This window comes from Bos indicus, chromosome 14, assembly GCF_029378745.1.
Source record: "Bos indicus isolate NIAB-ARS_2022 breed Sahiwal x Tharparkar chromosome 14, NIAB-ARS_B.indTharparkar_mat_pri_1.0, whole genome shotgun sequence".
Taxonomy (NCBI): Eukaryota; Metazoa; Chordata; class Mammalia; order Artiodactyla; family Bovidae; genus Bos; species Bos indicus.
This window is the reverse complement of record NC_091773.1, coordinates 78,137,711-78,155,209: the sequence shown is the minus strand read 5'-3', so window position 1 is coordinate 78,155,209 and position 17,499 is coordinate 78,137,711. Positions and strand designations below refer to the sequence as shown.

Genomic DNA, 17,499 nt, shown 5'->3' with positions numbered 1-17,499 from the left:
CCTCTTAACTTTCTGCCATAAGGGTGGTGTCATCTGCGTACCTGAGGTTATTCATATTTCTCCTGGCAATCTTGATTCCAGCTTGTGCTTCTTCCAGCCCAGCATTTCTCATGATGTACTCTGCATAGGAGTTAAATAAGCAGGGTGACAATATACAGCCTTGACGTACTCCTCTTCCTATTTGGAACCAGTCTGTTATTCCATGTCCAGTTCTAACTGTTGCTTCCTGACCTGCATATAGGTTTCTCAAGAGGCAGGTCAGATGGTCTGGTATTCCCATTTCTTTCAGAATTTTCCACAGTTTATTGTGATCCACACAGTCAAAGGTTTTGGCATAGTCAGTAAAGCCAAACCTATTAGAAGCCAAAAGAGAAACCAAATGCTAGAGACAACTCAAACTGATAGAGACAGAGGGGCGGGGGTTAGAGATAAAGGATGAAATAGGAATTTTACATGGGGGTCAGTCTCAAGAGTATACGGCAAAATAATGGAGACCTGGAGAAGGATCTCTGATCCCAGCAATTTTAAATGGCTCACACAGACTCCAACCTGGAAGAACGACTTATCTCTAAGCCTCTGTAAACAGGGCTAGCTCAGGGATTGACCAAATTCATCCCATATTAGAGACTCTTAACGGATCTGGTGGAAGAGAAGAAAATACAGGTTCATTGATACAATCATTCATGAAATCATTATTATACACTGGCTGAACTTGGTTCTGGGAATTGAGAGCACCAGCTGTTAACCAATTAGGCTTCTTATCCCTGTCCTTGCCTTCCAGCGTGACGTAAGTGATGATAAACAAAACTAAACAATTAAATTAACCATAAGTTAGAAGGTAGGAGGTATGAAAGAAAATGCAAAGCAGGGAAAGGGGGATAAAGGAGTAGAAAGGGGAGAAGTGTTGTGATTTGAAATAAGGTTTTCCATGAAGACATAGCTGGGAAGGTAACATTTGAGCAAAGACTTGAAGGAGGTGATGAGCAGGTGAGGATTTACCTGGAAGAAAAGCATCCTAGGCAGAGGGATCAGCAGCACAAAGGCCCTAAAGCAGAAGCATGTCCATGTGTTTGAGAGAAAGCAAGGAGGCAGATTTCCTCCAAGCAAATGGTAGAGATTTAATGGGCGCACCAAGTCATGTAAAGCCTTATGAAAGTGAAGTGAAAGTTGCTCAGTCGTGTTCGACTCTTTGCGACCCCATGGACTATACAGTCCATGGAATTCTCCAACCAGAATACTGGAGTGGGTAGCCTTTCCCTTCTCCAGGGGATCTTCCCAACCCAGGGATCAAACCCAGGCCTCCCACATTGCAGGCGGATTCTTTAATCTGAGGCACAAGGGAAGCCCAAGAATACTGGAGTGGGTAGCCTATCCCTTCTCCAGGGAATCTTTCTGACCCCAGGAATTGAACCAAGGTCTCCTGCATTGCAGACGGATTCTTTACCAACTGAGCTGTCAAGGAAGCCCTTAAAACATTATAGACCATTGCAATTATTTGGCTTTTACTCTGAGTGAAATGGAAGGTCTTTGGAAGGTTTTAAGCAAAGTAGTACCATAACAGGACTTCAGTTTTAAAGGATCATCTTAGCTTTGTGCTGGGAATAGGTTATGAAAGGTCAGGGAGGAACATGGGAAAACAGGCAAGAGATTATGGAGACTTAGATAAAACGGTAGCATCTGAGATGAAACCCGTAGTTATGCTATGGTTATATTTTGAAAGTAGAGCCAATAGACTTACTGACAGATTGAATGTGAACTGCTAGGGAAGGTACAGAGCCAAGGATATTATTACCCACTGCTATGGAAAATTTACTAGCTTAAAAAATGTATTATTTGTCATACCCAGGACTCTAAGTTGGGTTCAATTGAGTGCTTCTGCTCTGTGTGGTGTCCAAGAAGGCTTCTTCACTGACATATCTGGTACCTCAGCTGGAGCAGCCTAGAACAAACCACTGGGCTGGCTGAGCATCTTGTTCCACACGGTCTTTCCATGTGAAGAGCTCAGCCCACTGTGGGCTGAAGGTAATCAGAGTTTCACTTAGAGACTGAGTTCAGGAAGGAAGAAGATGCTGCCTATCCTTGTAAAATCCAGGTTGGAAGCCGCACAATGTCACATCTGTCAAGTATTCGGTTCACTGAAGCAAGTCACAAAGCTAGTCCATATACAAGTTGAGGGGTATAGATTTCATCTCTTGATGGGTGGATGGAAAGAACTTATGATGGTCAGACTATCTATTATAAATGTTTTCAAGATTTTTGGACTGAGATCCTAACATGTGAAGTTGCAATTAAATGAGGTAAGAAATACTCAGAGCAGAGGTCAGAGAATGCCAAGGTAGGTGGTAGAGATCAGGAGTGCGGCTTTTAGACATACTAAAGTTGAGATATCTTTTAGACATCCAACTGAAGATGTCAAGTAAATAGTTCAATATCCCATCTGGAGTTCAGGTAGAGGGCTGGACTGGGTATCCACATCTATGAGTCATCAGTATGTAGATGGTACTCGAAGCCGTGAGGCTGGATGGAAACAAACACCAAAAGTGTAATTAAAGATGGGAGGAGGAGAATTCCAAGGACCTGGCTCTAAAGCACACTAATATTTGAAGTCAAGAACAAGCAAAGGAGACTTGAAAGAAACAACCAAGGAGGTGGTTACACCAAGTGGTATGAAACCCAGAGAAGAAAATGTTTTCAGGAAGAAGTAGTCACCTGGGTCAGTGCTCTCCAAAGGTCGTGTTAACTAATAACTCACCAGTGGACTCAGCATTCTGGGGAGTGTTGGAATCTTTAACAAAACTGTATCCATCAGGTCTGGGGTCATGGTCAGATCCTGCAAAGGGAGCAACCCAGGAGGGGCTGGAACCTAGAACCATAAGGCCATGATCTTGTGAGACAGCCACAGTGGTAGAATTAGAAGAACACTAACACGGATCCTTGCCCTGAAACACAGCCTCACTAGCCGGGTGGAATTTTGAACACAGTCCAGGAAGAGGTAATACTGAGTAGCCCAGGTAGATAATTCGCATCACAGTTGTAACCAGTTGTGACCACATGGCACAGATGTGTGCCAGTTGTGACCACAGAGTTCATTAAAGTCTGATACTAAGAGCCAGAATTTTTTTTTTTTTTTAAACCAGCTGGTTGTGAAACTGTGTCTGAAAGAACCCAAGTCTTCCAAGACAAGAACTCAGCCAGGAGACTATCAGTTGGACAAGTGTGTTAATGGGAAGAGCAGGGGCTGAGTTAAGCCGCACACGTAAACATGAGCTGTTCCAAGCCTGGATCGGACATTAGCTGCAACTTGGGCTGAAGAAGCCTCATGTGTTTTATGAAGAGAGAGCGGAGGAGAGGGCTGAGGTTGTACCTGGGACCAAAATGGGTGTGAGAATGTGGGGCACAGCTGAGCAGCGGAGGCCGGAGGAAGGCGGAGGGGCTGTGTGTGGGCAGGAGAGGCTTGTGAGGACAAAAGAGGACACGCATCTCGGCCGACTGCGGCAGCCCCGCAAACCCGCGTGTTACGTCATTTAGCACCATTCACACTCTAAACAACTCATTATGACTGGCGATCAGAAGACTGCACCGAAGTGTACTGGCTCTGATAGGTTCACTTAAAATAAAGGAAAAAAAGATAATGACGTTAGAATTCTGCAAAGCGCGGGACTGAGGATTGAGATGGGAAGCTGAGTGGCTCTGTGACTAATTACCTGCCTTCCTGTCTGTGCTCTGGGCCGTTGCACAGTTTCTCTGCAGGATTTAACAGCTGTTAGCAAATAACTAAATAAGACAATGGAAAGAGACAGCTGAGCAACCACTTGCGAGCTTTTCTTGAATTTAACTTCCCTTCACTACGTAGGGTTGGAACTGAGAGGAGCAAATCTTCCAATGAGAAAATAAGGGAGTTTGAAGGTCTCTCATCTCAGAAAATCATTTTTCTTATTTCACTAGAAACATCCAGAGTTGCGTGCCTTCCCCTGCAATGTGAGGGGTGACGAGGTTGATTCTGGAATCAGAGCAGAGCAGTGTTTGGACACTTTGCTAAACATTGCAGGACTGTTGGAGAAAGCACTTCAAGTCTCCCAGGGGAACCTGCCAATGGTTGATGGCCTTTCTTACCAGGAGATTCCTCTCCATTCTTGACCTCCATCCCTCTTGCCGTGGCTCAAGCCTCTCGGTACAGCTAGGAAAGCACATTATGCCTGTCCAAGGGAGATGAGCCCTGCAGACTCAATTTCCAATGTGGCAAAAGTCATCACTGTGAGTGTCAAAGCTGCCCCTGAGATTCTTGGTTGACACCACAGCCATCCATCAGCTTGTCCCTGGGGTCACCCACACAGATGGTGGTGACTGTGAATAGAATGTGCCAAGGAGACTGAGAGCCCTAAGCAGAGATTTCAACTGGGCGTGAAAGCCCTTGAAAAAAGTATCACAAGAAATAAGAAGGAAAGCTTTTTTTTTTGTTTTTAAACTCCCAGAGAAAAGGAATCCATTGTAGGCAAATTCCACCAGAGGATCAGAGGAGCCTGGCTCACTACAGCTGTGAGGTGAATTCGATACCTCAGTTGGTAAAGAATCCGCCTGCAATGCAGGAGACCCTGGTTCAGTTCCTGGGTTGGGAAGATCTGCTGGAAAAGAGACAGGCTACCCACTCCAGCATTCTTGGGCTTCCCTGGTGGCTCAGCTGGTAAAGAATCCACCCGCAATGCGGGAGACTTGGGTTCAATCCCTGGGTTGGGAAGATCCCCTGGAGAAGGGAAAGGCTACTCACTCCAGGATTCTGGCCTGGAGAGTAAGCAAGAGGATCTTAGAATGATGAAAATTCATGTGGATGTGTTCATATTACAAATGACTAATGATGAAATGGAGTTGTAACTGTTCAGTTGCTAAGCTGTGCCTGAATCTTTATAACCCCATGGACTGCAACATACCAGGCTCCTCCACTAACTCCTAGAGTGTGCTCAAATTCATGTCCATTGATTCGGTGATGCTATCTAACCATCTCATCCTCTGCCACCCCCTTCTCCTCTTGCCTGCAAACATTCCTATCATCAGGTCTTTTGACTTTTTGCATTAAGTGGCCAAAGTTTTGGAGCTTCAGCTTCAGCATCAGTACCTCCAATGAATATTGAAAGTGATTTCCTTTAGGATTGACTGGTTTGATATCCTTGCAGTCCAAGGGACTCTCAAGAGTCTTCTCCAACAGCACAATTTTAAGGCATCAGTTTTTTGGTGCTCAGCCTTCTAATTGGTCCAAATCTCACATCTATACCTGACTACTGGAAAAACCATAGCCTTGTTAGACGGACCTCTGTCCGCAATACGTTTTTGTTTTTTAATACACCAACTGGGTTTGTCATTGCTTTCCTTCCAAGGGGCAAGCATCTTTTAATTTCATGGCTGCAGTCACTGTCTGCAGTGATTTTGGAGCCCAAGAAAATAAAATCTGTAACTGCTTCCACTGTTTCCCCTTCTATTTGCCATGAAGTGATGGGACTGGATGCCATTATCATATCTCTTTCACCTTCATGAAGAGGCTTTTCAGTTCCTCTTCACTTTCTGCCATTAGAGTGGTATCATCTGTATATCTGAGGTTGTTGATATTTCTCCCAGCACTCTTGATTCCAACTTGTGATTGATCCAGCCTGGCATTTTTGCATAATATACTCTGCATAGAAATAAAATAAGCAAGGAGCCAATATACAGCCTTGCCATACTCTTTTCCCAGTCAGTTTTTCCATGTCCAGTTCTGTTACTTCTTGACCTGCATACATGTTTCTCAGGAGACAAGTCAGATGGTCTGGTTCTCCCGTCTCTTTTCCACAGTCTGTTGTGATCCACACAGTCAAAGGCTTTAGTGTAGTCAATGAAGCAGAAGTAGATTTTTTTTCTGAAATTCTCTTGCTGTCTCCATGATCTAAAAATGTTGGTAACCTGACCTCTGGTTCCTCTGACTCTTTGAAACCCAGCTTGTACATCTGGAAGTTCTCGGTTCATATACTATCAAAGCCTTGCTTGAAGGATTTTGTTCAGTTACCTTGCTAACATGTGAAATGAGTGCAACTGTATGGCAGTTTAAATATTCTTTGGCTTTGTCTCTCTTTGGTATTGGAATGAAAACTGACCTTTTCCAGTCCTGTGCCCACTGCTGAGTTTTCCAAATTTGCTGACATATTGAGCGCAGCACTTTCACAGCATCATTTTTTAGGATTTTAAACAGCTCAGCCAGAATTCCATCACCTCTACTGGCTTTGTTTGTAGTAATGCTTCCTAAGGCCCACTTGACTTCACACTCCAGGATGGCTTGCTTTAGGCGAATGACCACGCCATCATGATTCCTGCAGCATTAAGACCTTTTTAATATAATTCTTCTGTGTATTCCTGTCACCTCTTCTTAATCCCTTCTGTTTCTGTTAAGACTTTTAGCATTTCTGTCCTTTATTGTGCCCATCTTGGCATGAAATGTTCCCTTGATATCTCCAATTTTCTTGAAGAGCTCTCTAGTCTTTCCCATTCTATTGTTTTCCTCTATTTCTTTGTATTGTCCATTTAAGAAAGCTTTCCTATCTCTCCTTGGTATTCCTTGGAATTCTGCATTCAGTTGGGTATGTCTTTCCCCTTCTCCCTTGCTTTTCACTTCTTTCCTTTCCTCAGCTCTTTGTAAGGCCTCCTCAGACAGCTACTTTGCCTTCTTGCATTTCTTTCTCTTTGGAATGGTTTTGGTCACTGCCTTCTACACAGTGTCATGAGCTTCCATCCATAGTTCTTCAGGTGCTCTGTCTACCATATCTAATCCCTTGAATCCATTCATTACTTCCACTGTATAACCATAATAGATTTGATTTAGGTCATATCTGAAAGGTCTAGTGGTTTTCCCTACTTTCTTCAGTTTAAGCCTGAATTTTTCAATACAGAGCTCATTACCTGAGCCACAGTCAGCTTCAGATCTTGTTTTTGCTGACTGTATAGAGTTTCTTCATCTTTGACTGCAAAGAACATAATCAGTCTGATTTCAGTATTGATCATCTGGTGATATCCATGTGTAGATTTTTCTCTTATATTGTTGGAAGAGGGTGTTTGCTATGACCAGCATGCTCTCTTGATAAAACTCTGTTACCTTTGGCCTTCTTCATTTTGTGCTCCAAGGCCAAACTTGCCTGCTACTCCAGCTACCTCTAATCTTCCTACTTTTGCATTTCAGTCCCCTATGAGGAAAAGGACACCTTTTTTTGGTGTTGGTTCTGGAAGGTTTTGTAGGTCTTCATAGAACCAGTCAACTTTAGCTTCTTTGGCATCAGTAGTTGGGATATAGACTTGGATTTCTGTGATGTTGAATGATGTGCCTTGGAAATGAACTGAGATCATTCTGTCATTTATGAGGTTGCACCCAAGTACTGCATTTCAGACTCTTGTTGACTGTGAGGGCTACTTCATTTCTTCTAAGGGATTCTTGCCCACAGCAGTAGATATAATGGTCATCTGAATTAAATTCACCCATTCCTGTCCATTTCAGTTCACTGATTCCTAAGATGTCAAAGTTCAACCTTGCCATCTCTTGATTGATTATGCCCAATTTACCTTGATTCATAGACTTGACGGTCCAAGTTCCTATGCAATATTGTTCTTTACAGAATCGGACTTTACTTTCAGCACTAGACTCATCCTCAACTGAGCATCATTTCTGCTTTGGCCCAGTCACTTCATTGTTTCTGTAGCTATTAGTAATTGCCCTCCACTCTTCCCCAGAAGCATATTAGACAACTTCTGACTATAGAACATAAAGATGTTCATGGGGTTCTCCTGGCAAGAATACTGGAGTGAGTTGCCATTTCCTCCTCCAGTGGACCATGATTAGTCAGAACCCTTCACTATGACCCATCCTTCGTGGGTGGCCCTGCATGGCATGCCTCATAGCGTCATAGCTTCACTGAATTATCCAAGCCCCTTCACCACTATCAGGCTGTGATCCATGAGGGGGGACGAAATGTAGACTAAATTTTAAGTATCAAAATAAGATTCCTATAATCCTTCAGAAGGTAATTAAGCTATTTATAAAATAACATATCAAATTATTCCATAAGTAAGGAACAGTTGGTTAACAAATATTAACCCGCAGTGGCCTGGCCCACTCTGTGTCCCGTATGGGGCCAGAGAGACCAGAGGTCTAGCCAGCAGAGCGTTTACTGTGTCCTCTCCCATTTCTTAGAGGATGGAGCAGAGGCTCAGATACAGATGTGGGAGACAGGCCTGCAATTGAAGTCAGCCTCTATAAAATTTCTGTGTGAGTTTGAGCAAATTAGTTAACATTTCTGAACTTCAATTTTCTCATCCGCTCTCGTCAAAGTTAAATGTGTCAGAGAGCCCAGCGTAGGTTCTGGCACACCGTTAGCTCTGCCTCTGGTGATCATTATTACTCTCTCCTGGGGCTTGTGGAGAAAATGATGGAACAGATAGGAATCAAGCACACCATTCTCTACATAAAACCTTTGCACCCATGTTTGTCTTTAAAACACTATTTGAAATGTAGAGGAAGATCAGTTTTTTTTAAGAAAAAGAAAGTATGCAATGAAATAAAAGCCTTGCATCCCTTTAATAGAGTAATTCATTCATTCATTAAAAATTATATGTCAAATGTCACTAGATTTTAGTACTAGCTTTGACCTATAAATAGACTCTGATCTATATTTAAGAATGAAATCCTCCTCCATTTCTCCTCCTTTCATAGCTTAGCACATGTGGGCTACTTCAAGAGAGAAACCTTCCCTTTTTTAATTTACTCCTATCCCACAGAACTGACTGAAGGCTGGTGAGAGATCCAGGAACAGATTTGCTCCCTCAGCCCATGCGGTGGGCCATCAGCTCTGTGTTGGGAGTCATGCCAGTTACAGATGAGTGCCAATGGCCACAGTTCTCCTGCCCTCTTCTGAACTCTGCATTGACCTCTGGAAGCCTGCTAGTGGTCCCAAATATTCTCCCCAAACCCTTTTTTCCCATTCTACACACTCCCTCTGGGGACCCTCATTATCTCCTATGATGTCACACACTAACTCTGTATTGATGACATGACGCTTAAATCTATTTCCTCAGATGAGTTCCAGGCCTGCATTTTCATCTATTGCCTCCAGCATATCTCACCAACATAGCCCAACATATATAACTGCTACAACAATTTATTCCCAAACCTGGGTTCCCTGTAAGTGCTGTATTTAGTTATTTATCTAATTATCTCAACATCCATTAAGAGTTAGATTTATTATTACCTCCATTTTGCAGATGAGATCATTGAGGCACAAAGAAAAGCACCTTACTTTCTCAAGATCACACAATCTGAAGGTGGCAGAGTCAGGACTCGAGTCTGGCAGTCTGATTATGCAAATTGCATCCTTTGGTTCATCCATCTGAAATGTCGGTCAGGTGTGGGTTATCATTGCTAGAGAGGATAGATTAAATAGTAGTAAAGAATTGCTGTTGCTTCAAAATTTTAACTACAAGATCATATAAATATAGTAATGGATCATATTTATGTCTCTTTAGTTTCATAAAAGATTACTAATTTTATAAACCTCCTCCAAGAGCCAATCCTTATAATCCTACTTCAAGAACCAATGTAGTTGAAGTCATTTCTGCAAAAACCCAGTAAATGCCAAAGCACATGGATTTGAGGAAGAAGATGCCGCCCAACAGTGCTGTTGGCTCAGCGTGGCTGGAATACAGAATCTGAAGTGGTAGCAGACAAAGTCAGGGGAGGCATCCTAGAACCAGACTGTGAATGAACTTTAGGTTATACTAAAGAATTGGGACTTTATTCTGTAGGCAAATAATGGAAGTAGGGGTCAAGGAGCCAGGCACAGAAAATTCATTTGACCAAATCATTTACTAAGACAGTCTTAATGAGGAGCTTGGAAAATATACCTACAGTTTGTAATACATCACGATTAAGTGTTACAGGGGGCTATGGGAACAGTTATGAAGCACTCCTAACCACCCTATGGTGCCTTATAAAGGAATAGTTTCCAGAAGCACTCAGATATTTGCAATGAAAGGAATTACATGATAACACTTGTATTGTAGAGAGATAGTTTCACCAGTAGATACAGCTATTCCAAAGAAATATAGAATAAGGGGGGGGGGGGCGGTCACTGAGGACATTATTTTATTAGCCCACCTAAAAGTTGATGATCACTAGAACTGTGATAATAACTGACATGGAAAAACAGAATGAAGAGGACTTTTAGAAATAAGAGCAGAACTAGGAGAATCTACTGAAAGTGAGTGTTCCTGGAAAGGAGTTAAGGAGAAAGATTCCAACCTTTCTAGTCTGAATATCTGGGAGGTCGGTTATAACACTGAGTTACGGGTAAAGTGGAGCAAAGGGAGAGAAGAAGGTGAGTTTCACTTGAAACATGTGAAGTTAAAGGCATCTGCAGCTGGAGATGTATAGTGGGTGGATACAGCCACGCATCAACAAATAGCGTGGTGCTGCAGACATAAGTTTATGAATATCCATCATTTGGAGACAGCTGAAATCAGACAAGGTTTCTCAGTAGAGAACTGAATGTATAAAGAGAGGGAATGTGGCGGTGCCAGAAGGCACACGTACAAATAAAGCAAAGCCAACAGAACCAGTAGACTGGTGCCAGGCAGCACACCAGGCAAGACATGACCACGAGAACTCTGGAGTCAGACGCCTAAATTCAAATCCAAGTTCAACCCCTCTTCATCTCTGTGACCTTGTGCAAGACAGTTAGCATCACTGGGTATCAGTTTCCTCCTCTGCAAAATAAGATCTACTTCAGAGGCATCATGATGCGAAAAGAAGCCAATGTTTATAAAGCATTTTGAGTAATCTTGGCCCTTAGTAAAGACAGCTTAGTTTTTTTACTGTTGTTAAATACAAAGTATTATAAATCCTCTAGCCCCAAACATTGATCTTCATTTCTCATTCCATGTTATTCTCTACTGGCTCTTATTTTTCTGAAGGCTATCATTTATTTATCTTATTCTACTCCTAATTCTAGGGAGTCCTGAATAAAGTATTACCAAATGCACCACCTACTTCATGTTCAAAGAAAATCCCAGGAAAGATAAAATCAATCTTCTTCTTCGCAAAACAATTATCTTACAAAAAAGCTCAGAAAAGTTCTCTCTGGGCATATCACAACATAATCACCTGTTGCTAAGGGTAAAATTGATAAACAATTTTCTCCAAAGGTGTATTTCTCTTAATAGTTTTTTTTTTCTTTTACATTTTTTCACTTTTCAGAACTAAAATTGCAAAAAATGAGCTATTTATAGATTCAAGGCAGTTTCATCCCTTAGAGTTAACTATTAATATCTGTCTTTGGGACAGTCGTGGCTGGCAAGATCCCCTCTCTGCCAGGAACTGTGCTAGCTTTTCTGTATTCTTCATTACAGCCCCTTGAGTTGATTATGATGTTTGCTATAAAATTAATGAGAACAATGTAAGGCTCTCTGAATCATCTCAAGGTGAGAAAAGCTGACTTCACGTAATGAGCAAGGATTGGATAGTTGGTCACAAAACACAGCAGGATCCAGTGTGGATCAACTGTCCCTTTCCTCTGCTGTGTGTGATCATCTTGAGGATAAGACATGAGAGGATTTCCTGGTGGTGCTCCCCACTAAGATTTCCTGTTCCCCGTCACCACTGGAAATGCTTGGGAGTCCTGGTACCTTGTCTTCATGACTTAATAGTGACTACTGGGCAATAATCTTGCCTTTCTGCTCAGCTGATAGCATCACCAAGTACGTCCCCCGTGAGCCCATTGGAAGGCTTAGCACAGTGTCAGGAGCTTCTTACCCAAGCAGAAACACAAGTTTAATGTTCTTACCAGTCTTAATGAAACTCTCAGGTAGCCTATTAACCAGGATTAATGTCCTGAGACTAGGACATAGTGATAGAGATAATAAGTAATAGAAGCCTAAGACAGGATGGTCCCTGGAAGATAAAGGTGTCAGGACTGGCTTTTTAAATTAGATAAACTCAAAAGATAAATAGAGCATGATAGAGAACGGAAGGGGAAAACAGTATTCCAGTATAGGAGCAGAAATTACACCAAAACAGGGCTAAACCAGATTTGTTTGGGCTATAAATAGACAAATCTCTTGGAATAATATGGTTGGCAAGAGAAATGATTTAAAAAAAAAACAAGAAAAGTTGATATGGGGCGTGTTTGTGAAGAGGTTTTAAATGGCAAGCTCGAAAGTCTGGGCATCTTTCTATGGTTAGTAACATTATCAAGAAAGGTGGTAACATGAAATTTGTATTTTAGAATTATTCTTTCACTAGGCTCAGAGACTGACTTGGTATTATAGAGAAGAAATGCAAATTATTTTGAACTTTGAAGTCTGTATCAAAATAAAGAGTGCCACATTTGAGTTGTTTCCAGTTCCTTCCAACTGTATCATTTTTCATCTAATGGCAGCTTTTTTTCTGTAAAGATCATATATTAAATATTTTAAGATATAGACCCTGTTGCAACTACTCTCAACTTACTATTATAGCACAAAACCTCCTTAAACAATATATGAATGAATGAGCATGACTGTGTACCAATGAACTTTATTTATGGACACTGAAACTGGAATTTCATATGAATTTTCAAAAGTTCACAAAATATTCTTCTTTTGCTATTTCCAACCATTAAACTTAAAAAACCCCTTAGCTTGTGGGCTGTGTAAAACCAAGTGGTAAGCAGTATTTGTACACCCTTGGTTTATAGCACATCAGTCAGAATGCTGTGCAGCATCATTTTGAAAACTTTGGATTCTCTTCTGAGATCTTCAGTTGAGAACTTGGAAGGAGATAGTTGAAGTGGTGAGTGATGTGGTGAAAGTGGAAGAAGGTAACTAACTAGTAAGACTAACCATGTTAACCACTGGGGTCAGGGGGCAACATATGTACCTTATATGCTCCAATCCACCAGCTATTTATATGAAACCTTCAGGGAAAAAAAGGGGGGAAATCAATCAATAATTATTTTAAACACATTCTGAATTCGGCATTTTAGTTATCACACAGGGAAAGGCAAGTGGTGGGTCTTGCTTCTGTTAATGGCAACCCACTCCAGTGTTCTTGCCTGGAGAACCCCATGGACAGAGGAGCCTGGCGGGTTACAGTCCATGGGGTCGCAAGAGAGTCAGACACAACTGAGTGACTAACATACACAGGACGCCTGTAAGGAAAACGACACAGTGCAGCCCCTAAACAAGTGGGGTGAGCAGCAGCATGGAAGGAAGCTTAGTGCGAGTCACGTGCACCAAGCTAGAGCAGCTCTGAGCAAAGAGTTTCCATGTGGAGAGACCAGCCAGGCTGGGATCGGGGAGGAGAAGGAGCCTGGGAACTGAGTGATGAGAGACATAAGAGGCACATAAAAGGAAAACCCACTGAACATTGCTAACTGAGACGTGGAGAGGGAAAGAGCAGTCAGACAGTCAGCGTTTCCACGCTCTCTCTGCATTGCTCAGTGCTAAGAAGCACACAGCACTGAGGGGCATGGGGCCAGCTGAGGCCGTGGGGAATGAAGAAAGACGAGACAGGACCCGAGCACCTTCAGTTCAGTTCAGTCACTCAGTCGTGTCTGACTCTGCTTCCACATGGACTGCAGCACGCCAGGCCTCCCTGTCCATCATCAACTCCCAGAGTCCACCCAAACCCATGTCCATTGAGTCGGTGATGCCATCGAACCATCTCATCCTCTGTCGTCCCCTTCTCCTCCTGCCCCCAATCCCTCCCAGCATCAGAGTCTTTTCCAATGAGTCGACTCTTCGCATGAGGTGGCCAAAGTACTGGAGTTTCAGCTTCAGCATCATTCCTTCCAAAGAAATCCCAGGGCTGATCTCCTTCAGAATGGACTGGTTGGATCTCCTTGCAGTCCAAGGGACTCTCAAGAGTCTTCTCCAACACCACAGTTCAAAAGCATCAGTTCTTCGGTGCTCAGCCTTCTTCACAGTCCAACTCTCACATCCATACATGACCACTGGAAAAACATAGACTTGACTAGACGGACCTTTGTTGGCAAAGTAATGTCTCTGCTTTTTAATATGTTATCTAGGTAGGACATAACTTTCCAAGGAGTAGTGAAGTAAAGTCGGTCAGTCATGTCTGACTCTTTGCGACCCCATGGACTGTAGTCCACCAGGCTTCTCCATCCATGGAATTTTCCTGGCATGAGTACTGGAGTGGGTTGCCATTTCCTTCTCCAGGGGATCTTCCCGACCCAGGGAATGAACCCGGGTCTCCCGCATTGCAGGCAGACACTTTACCATCTGAGCCACCAGGTTGGACATAACTTTCCAAGGAGTAAGCGTCTTTTAATTTCATGGCTTCAGTCACCATCTGCAGTGATTTGGGAACCCAAAAAAAATAAAGTCTGCTGCTGTTTCTACTGTTACCTCATCTATTTGCCATGAAGTGATGGGACGAGATGCCATGATCTTTGTTTTCTGAATGTTGAGCTTTAAGACAACTTTTTCATTCTCCTCTTTCACTTTCATCAAGAGGCTCTTTAGTTCCTCTTCACCTTCTGCCATAAGGGTGGTGTCATCTGCATTATCTGAGGTTATTCATATTTCTCCCAGCAATCTTGATTCCAGCTTGTGCTTCATCCAGCCCAGCGTTTCTCATGATGTACTCTGCATGTAAGTTAAATAAGCAGGGTGACAATATACAGCCTTGACGTACTTCTTTCCCAGTCTTTGAACCAGTCTGTTGTTCCATGTCCAGTTCTAACTGTTGCTTCCTGACCTACATACAGATTTCTCAAGAGGCAGGTTAGGTGGTCTGGTATTCCCATTTCTTTCAGAATTTTCTGCAGTTTATTGTGACCCACACAGTCAAAGGCTTTGGCATCGCCAATAAAGCAGAAGTAGATGTTTTTCTGTAAGGTCGAGTACCTTACACATGCAAATAACACACTTAAAGTGAAGTCTGATTGACGTTAGGTTGAATCATTGGCAAACACGGGAAGGAGGGCTTCTATTAATACCCACATGTTGGCTATTTCTCAAGTATTATTAGATGGAAAAATAAGGGAGCAGTGATATCGTGATGATTTGCAAATAAGTAAACAGTCTCCTGAATCACATAATATAGAATCCCCCTTATTTCTTCAAGGTAATTTCTTTTGATCATTTGTCAGTGGTCATATCTTATAAAACAAACAAACATATTTCATTGTTTATCCTCAATGTTTTTCTCTTAGATCTGTTTGCCTATCCATACCATAAATATATGGGGAAAACAAGCATATAATATGACCAATAACTTACGTGGAAGTCTTAATAATATTGGAATTCAGCAAGGGAAAAAGTTTCATAAATATATGTCTCCAACTCAACACCAGCAATTGATTTTCTCTGTTTCTTTCCTAAGTGTTGCTGCTCAAAGGGACCCTAGGGTGCCTGCTCCCTAAAAGAGTCCCTTCCTGCTATAATACTGTTCACCAAGCAGCAAGGCTTTAGGCAGAGAGCCATGTGAGCTCATCCAGTAAGCAGACAAGGAATATTTCTAATAAGCCATTTTTATATATACAGAATGAAATAGAGACCAAAATGATATTATTGTCTTCATTGTTTAGACTTGTAGAAAAGTAAAGATATTTGGCTTAATTCTAAAATAGTCCCTTTAGCTGTCCATGTCAAAATACAATCATCTGGTGATCAGTGAATTTTTAGTGCAGAATTAAATTTCTTGCCATTTTCCTATAACTATTTATGAATAAAATAGTTTAAAAGATGAAAGTTTCTCAAAAATTTTAAACACTGGGGTTTAGATTAAAATGTCCTCAATATTTGCCTATATTTACCCCATAATTATAAGTTGAAAAACTTACATGAAAATGAAGTGGTCAGTATACACCCAGTAGCTGGTCTCCATAGCTATTATTAGGAAATATTTAGAAGTAGATCCTTTCCTGATTCATTTACCTTTCACAAATAGTTAATTTATGAAATCATAAAATTAGCTAGGAGCAAATCCTAGCCTGTATTATAGTGGAAAAAGCAAGCCCCAGAAGGTTTTTAATCGGCTTGCACAAGATGCCACAAGTAGCTGGAAGCTTCGGGATTATAATTCTCCTTCAATGTGTTAGGAAGCACAAAAACAACCGGCTCTTAAGAAACACAGAGGAGGCAGGAGTCCCTAATTTCTCTCCTCCAGCCCTAACTGGGGTTGCTTCTAATAAATGACCAGGAACAGTATGCTGCTTCTCTCTTCATCACTGGAAACAAATTATTCAGTCTATATTTAACCAAATGCATTACAAATTGCTTCACTACTACATAACCATCAACAGATGTATTAAAACTTCCACAAATTACTATTAAAAAAGGAAATAAGTAAATGTAGAAAGTACAAATCAGAATTAGACTAACAATATTATCTTAATGTATTATTTAAATGCTACATTTCCATTCCATGTCTCTCTCATCTTATTTAGCTTCTGCATTAATCCAGATAGAATTTGAATTAGTCTAGATTAGGTCTTAATATATTATTTACAGTGTTTTAATGGAAAGAAATTGCGCATTTTCCTCGAAACAAGTATAATAATTCTGTCATTCAAGTAAAAGAAAAATTTTCAAAATTCTATCATTCATGTAAAATAGAAAATTGTTATATTAAAATAAGTTTTTCATGTTTTTTTCATAGACTTGAATCAAAGGAGCCTTTCCTGTCAGTTGGGTGAGTATATGTCTAAATTTTCAAAATCTCAGTTCTCTAACATCTTTAATTCAAATTAACAAGGTCTTCTGAGATAATGTTTTCAGTCATCAAACCCCATATTCAAGGTCATAACCTGCCACCGATGCATCGTTTCCTCAGTAATGTGGCTATTTACCTTTAAAAGACAACTAAAATGCTCCTTGAGACCACTGTTTTGTGGTCTCAGAAATTTAACTAACCAGTGTATATGAGATCCTGTATCCTCTATAAGAGCTAAAAAAACGTTCACAGTGATTATCTCATCAGATGAAGGCATGGTTTGATGGTTTTAAAAATCCCTCTGAACCACAGCGCACTCTTCCTAATCACTCTGCTCATTTTTGTACTGTTGGATTTCATCTACCCCAGTCAGTGTTTCTTCCCCTTTTCCTCTAAATCTGTCTCCAAAATCTTTATCTTTTCCCGTCTGTCATTTCACTTTTATTTCGCCACTGCTTACACTGACTGCTTCTTTAAACACAAAGCTGAGGAACCCTGGAGCAGATTAAGTAAGACTAACGCTTGCCCTCTCTGATAGTATCATTCTGAGTCACAGAACGTGTTCCAAAAATAATATACCATTGACAAGAATACACATGTACTGTTTTTAGGTGTTTAGCTAATTGAGACTCTGCAAAAATGTTTTCACTGATCTACCATGTAATCTTTCACTAACATACCAAAATGTCTTACTAAAGGACTTTTGCAGCATTAGGGTGGATGTTTTAAAATATCAGAAAACATTGGAAGATGTGACATCTACTTCAGAAGAAATCATGCTG

The 17,499-nt window shown here is 41.3% G+C and overlaps 1 protein-coding gene across 7 annotated transcripts in view; it reads left to right on the top strand.

Moving 5' to 3' along the window:
• RALYL (RALY RNA binding protein like) overlaps positions 1-17,499 on the top strand; it is an 819,948-nt gene that overhangs the window by 670,229 nt on the left and 132,220 nt on the right. For all 7 annotated transcript variants that reach the window (XM_070802966.1, XM_019974097.2, XM_070802963.1 and 4 more), the window contains one exon: positions 16,664-16,696. In XM_070802966.1, coding sequence (XP_070659067.1) covers positions 16,664-16,696 — 33 coding nt within the window. The remainder of the gene's footprint in view (positions 1-16,663; positions 16,697-17,499) is intronic.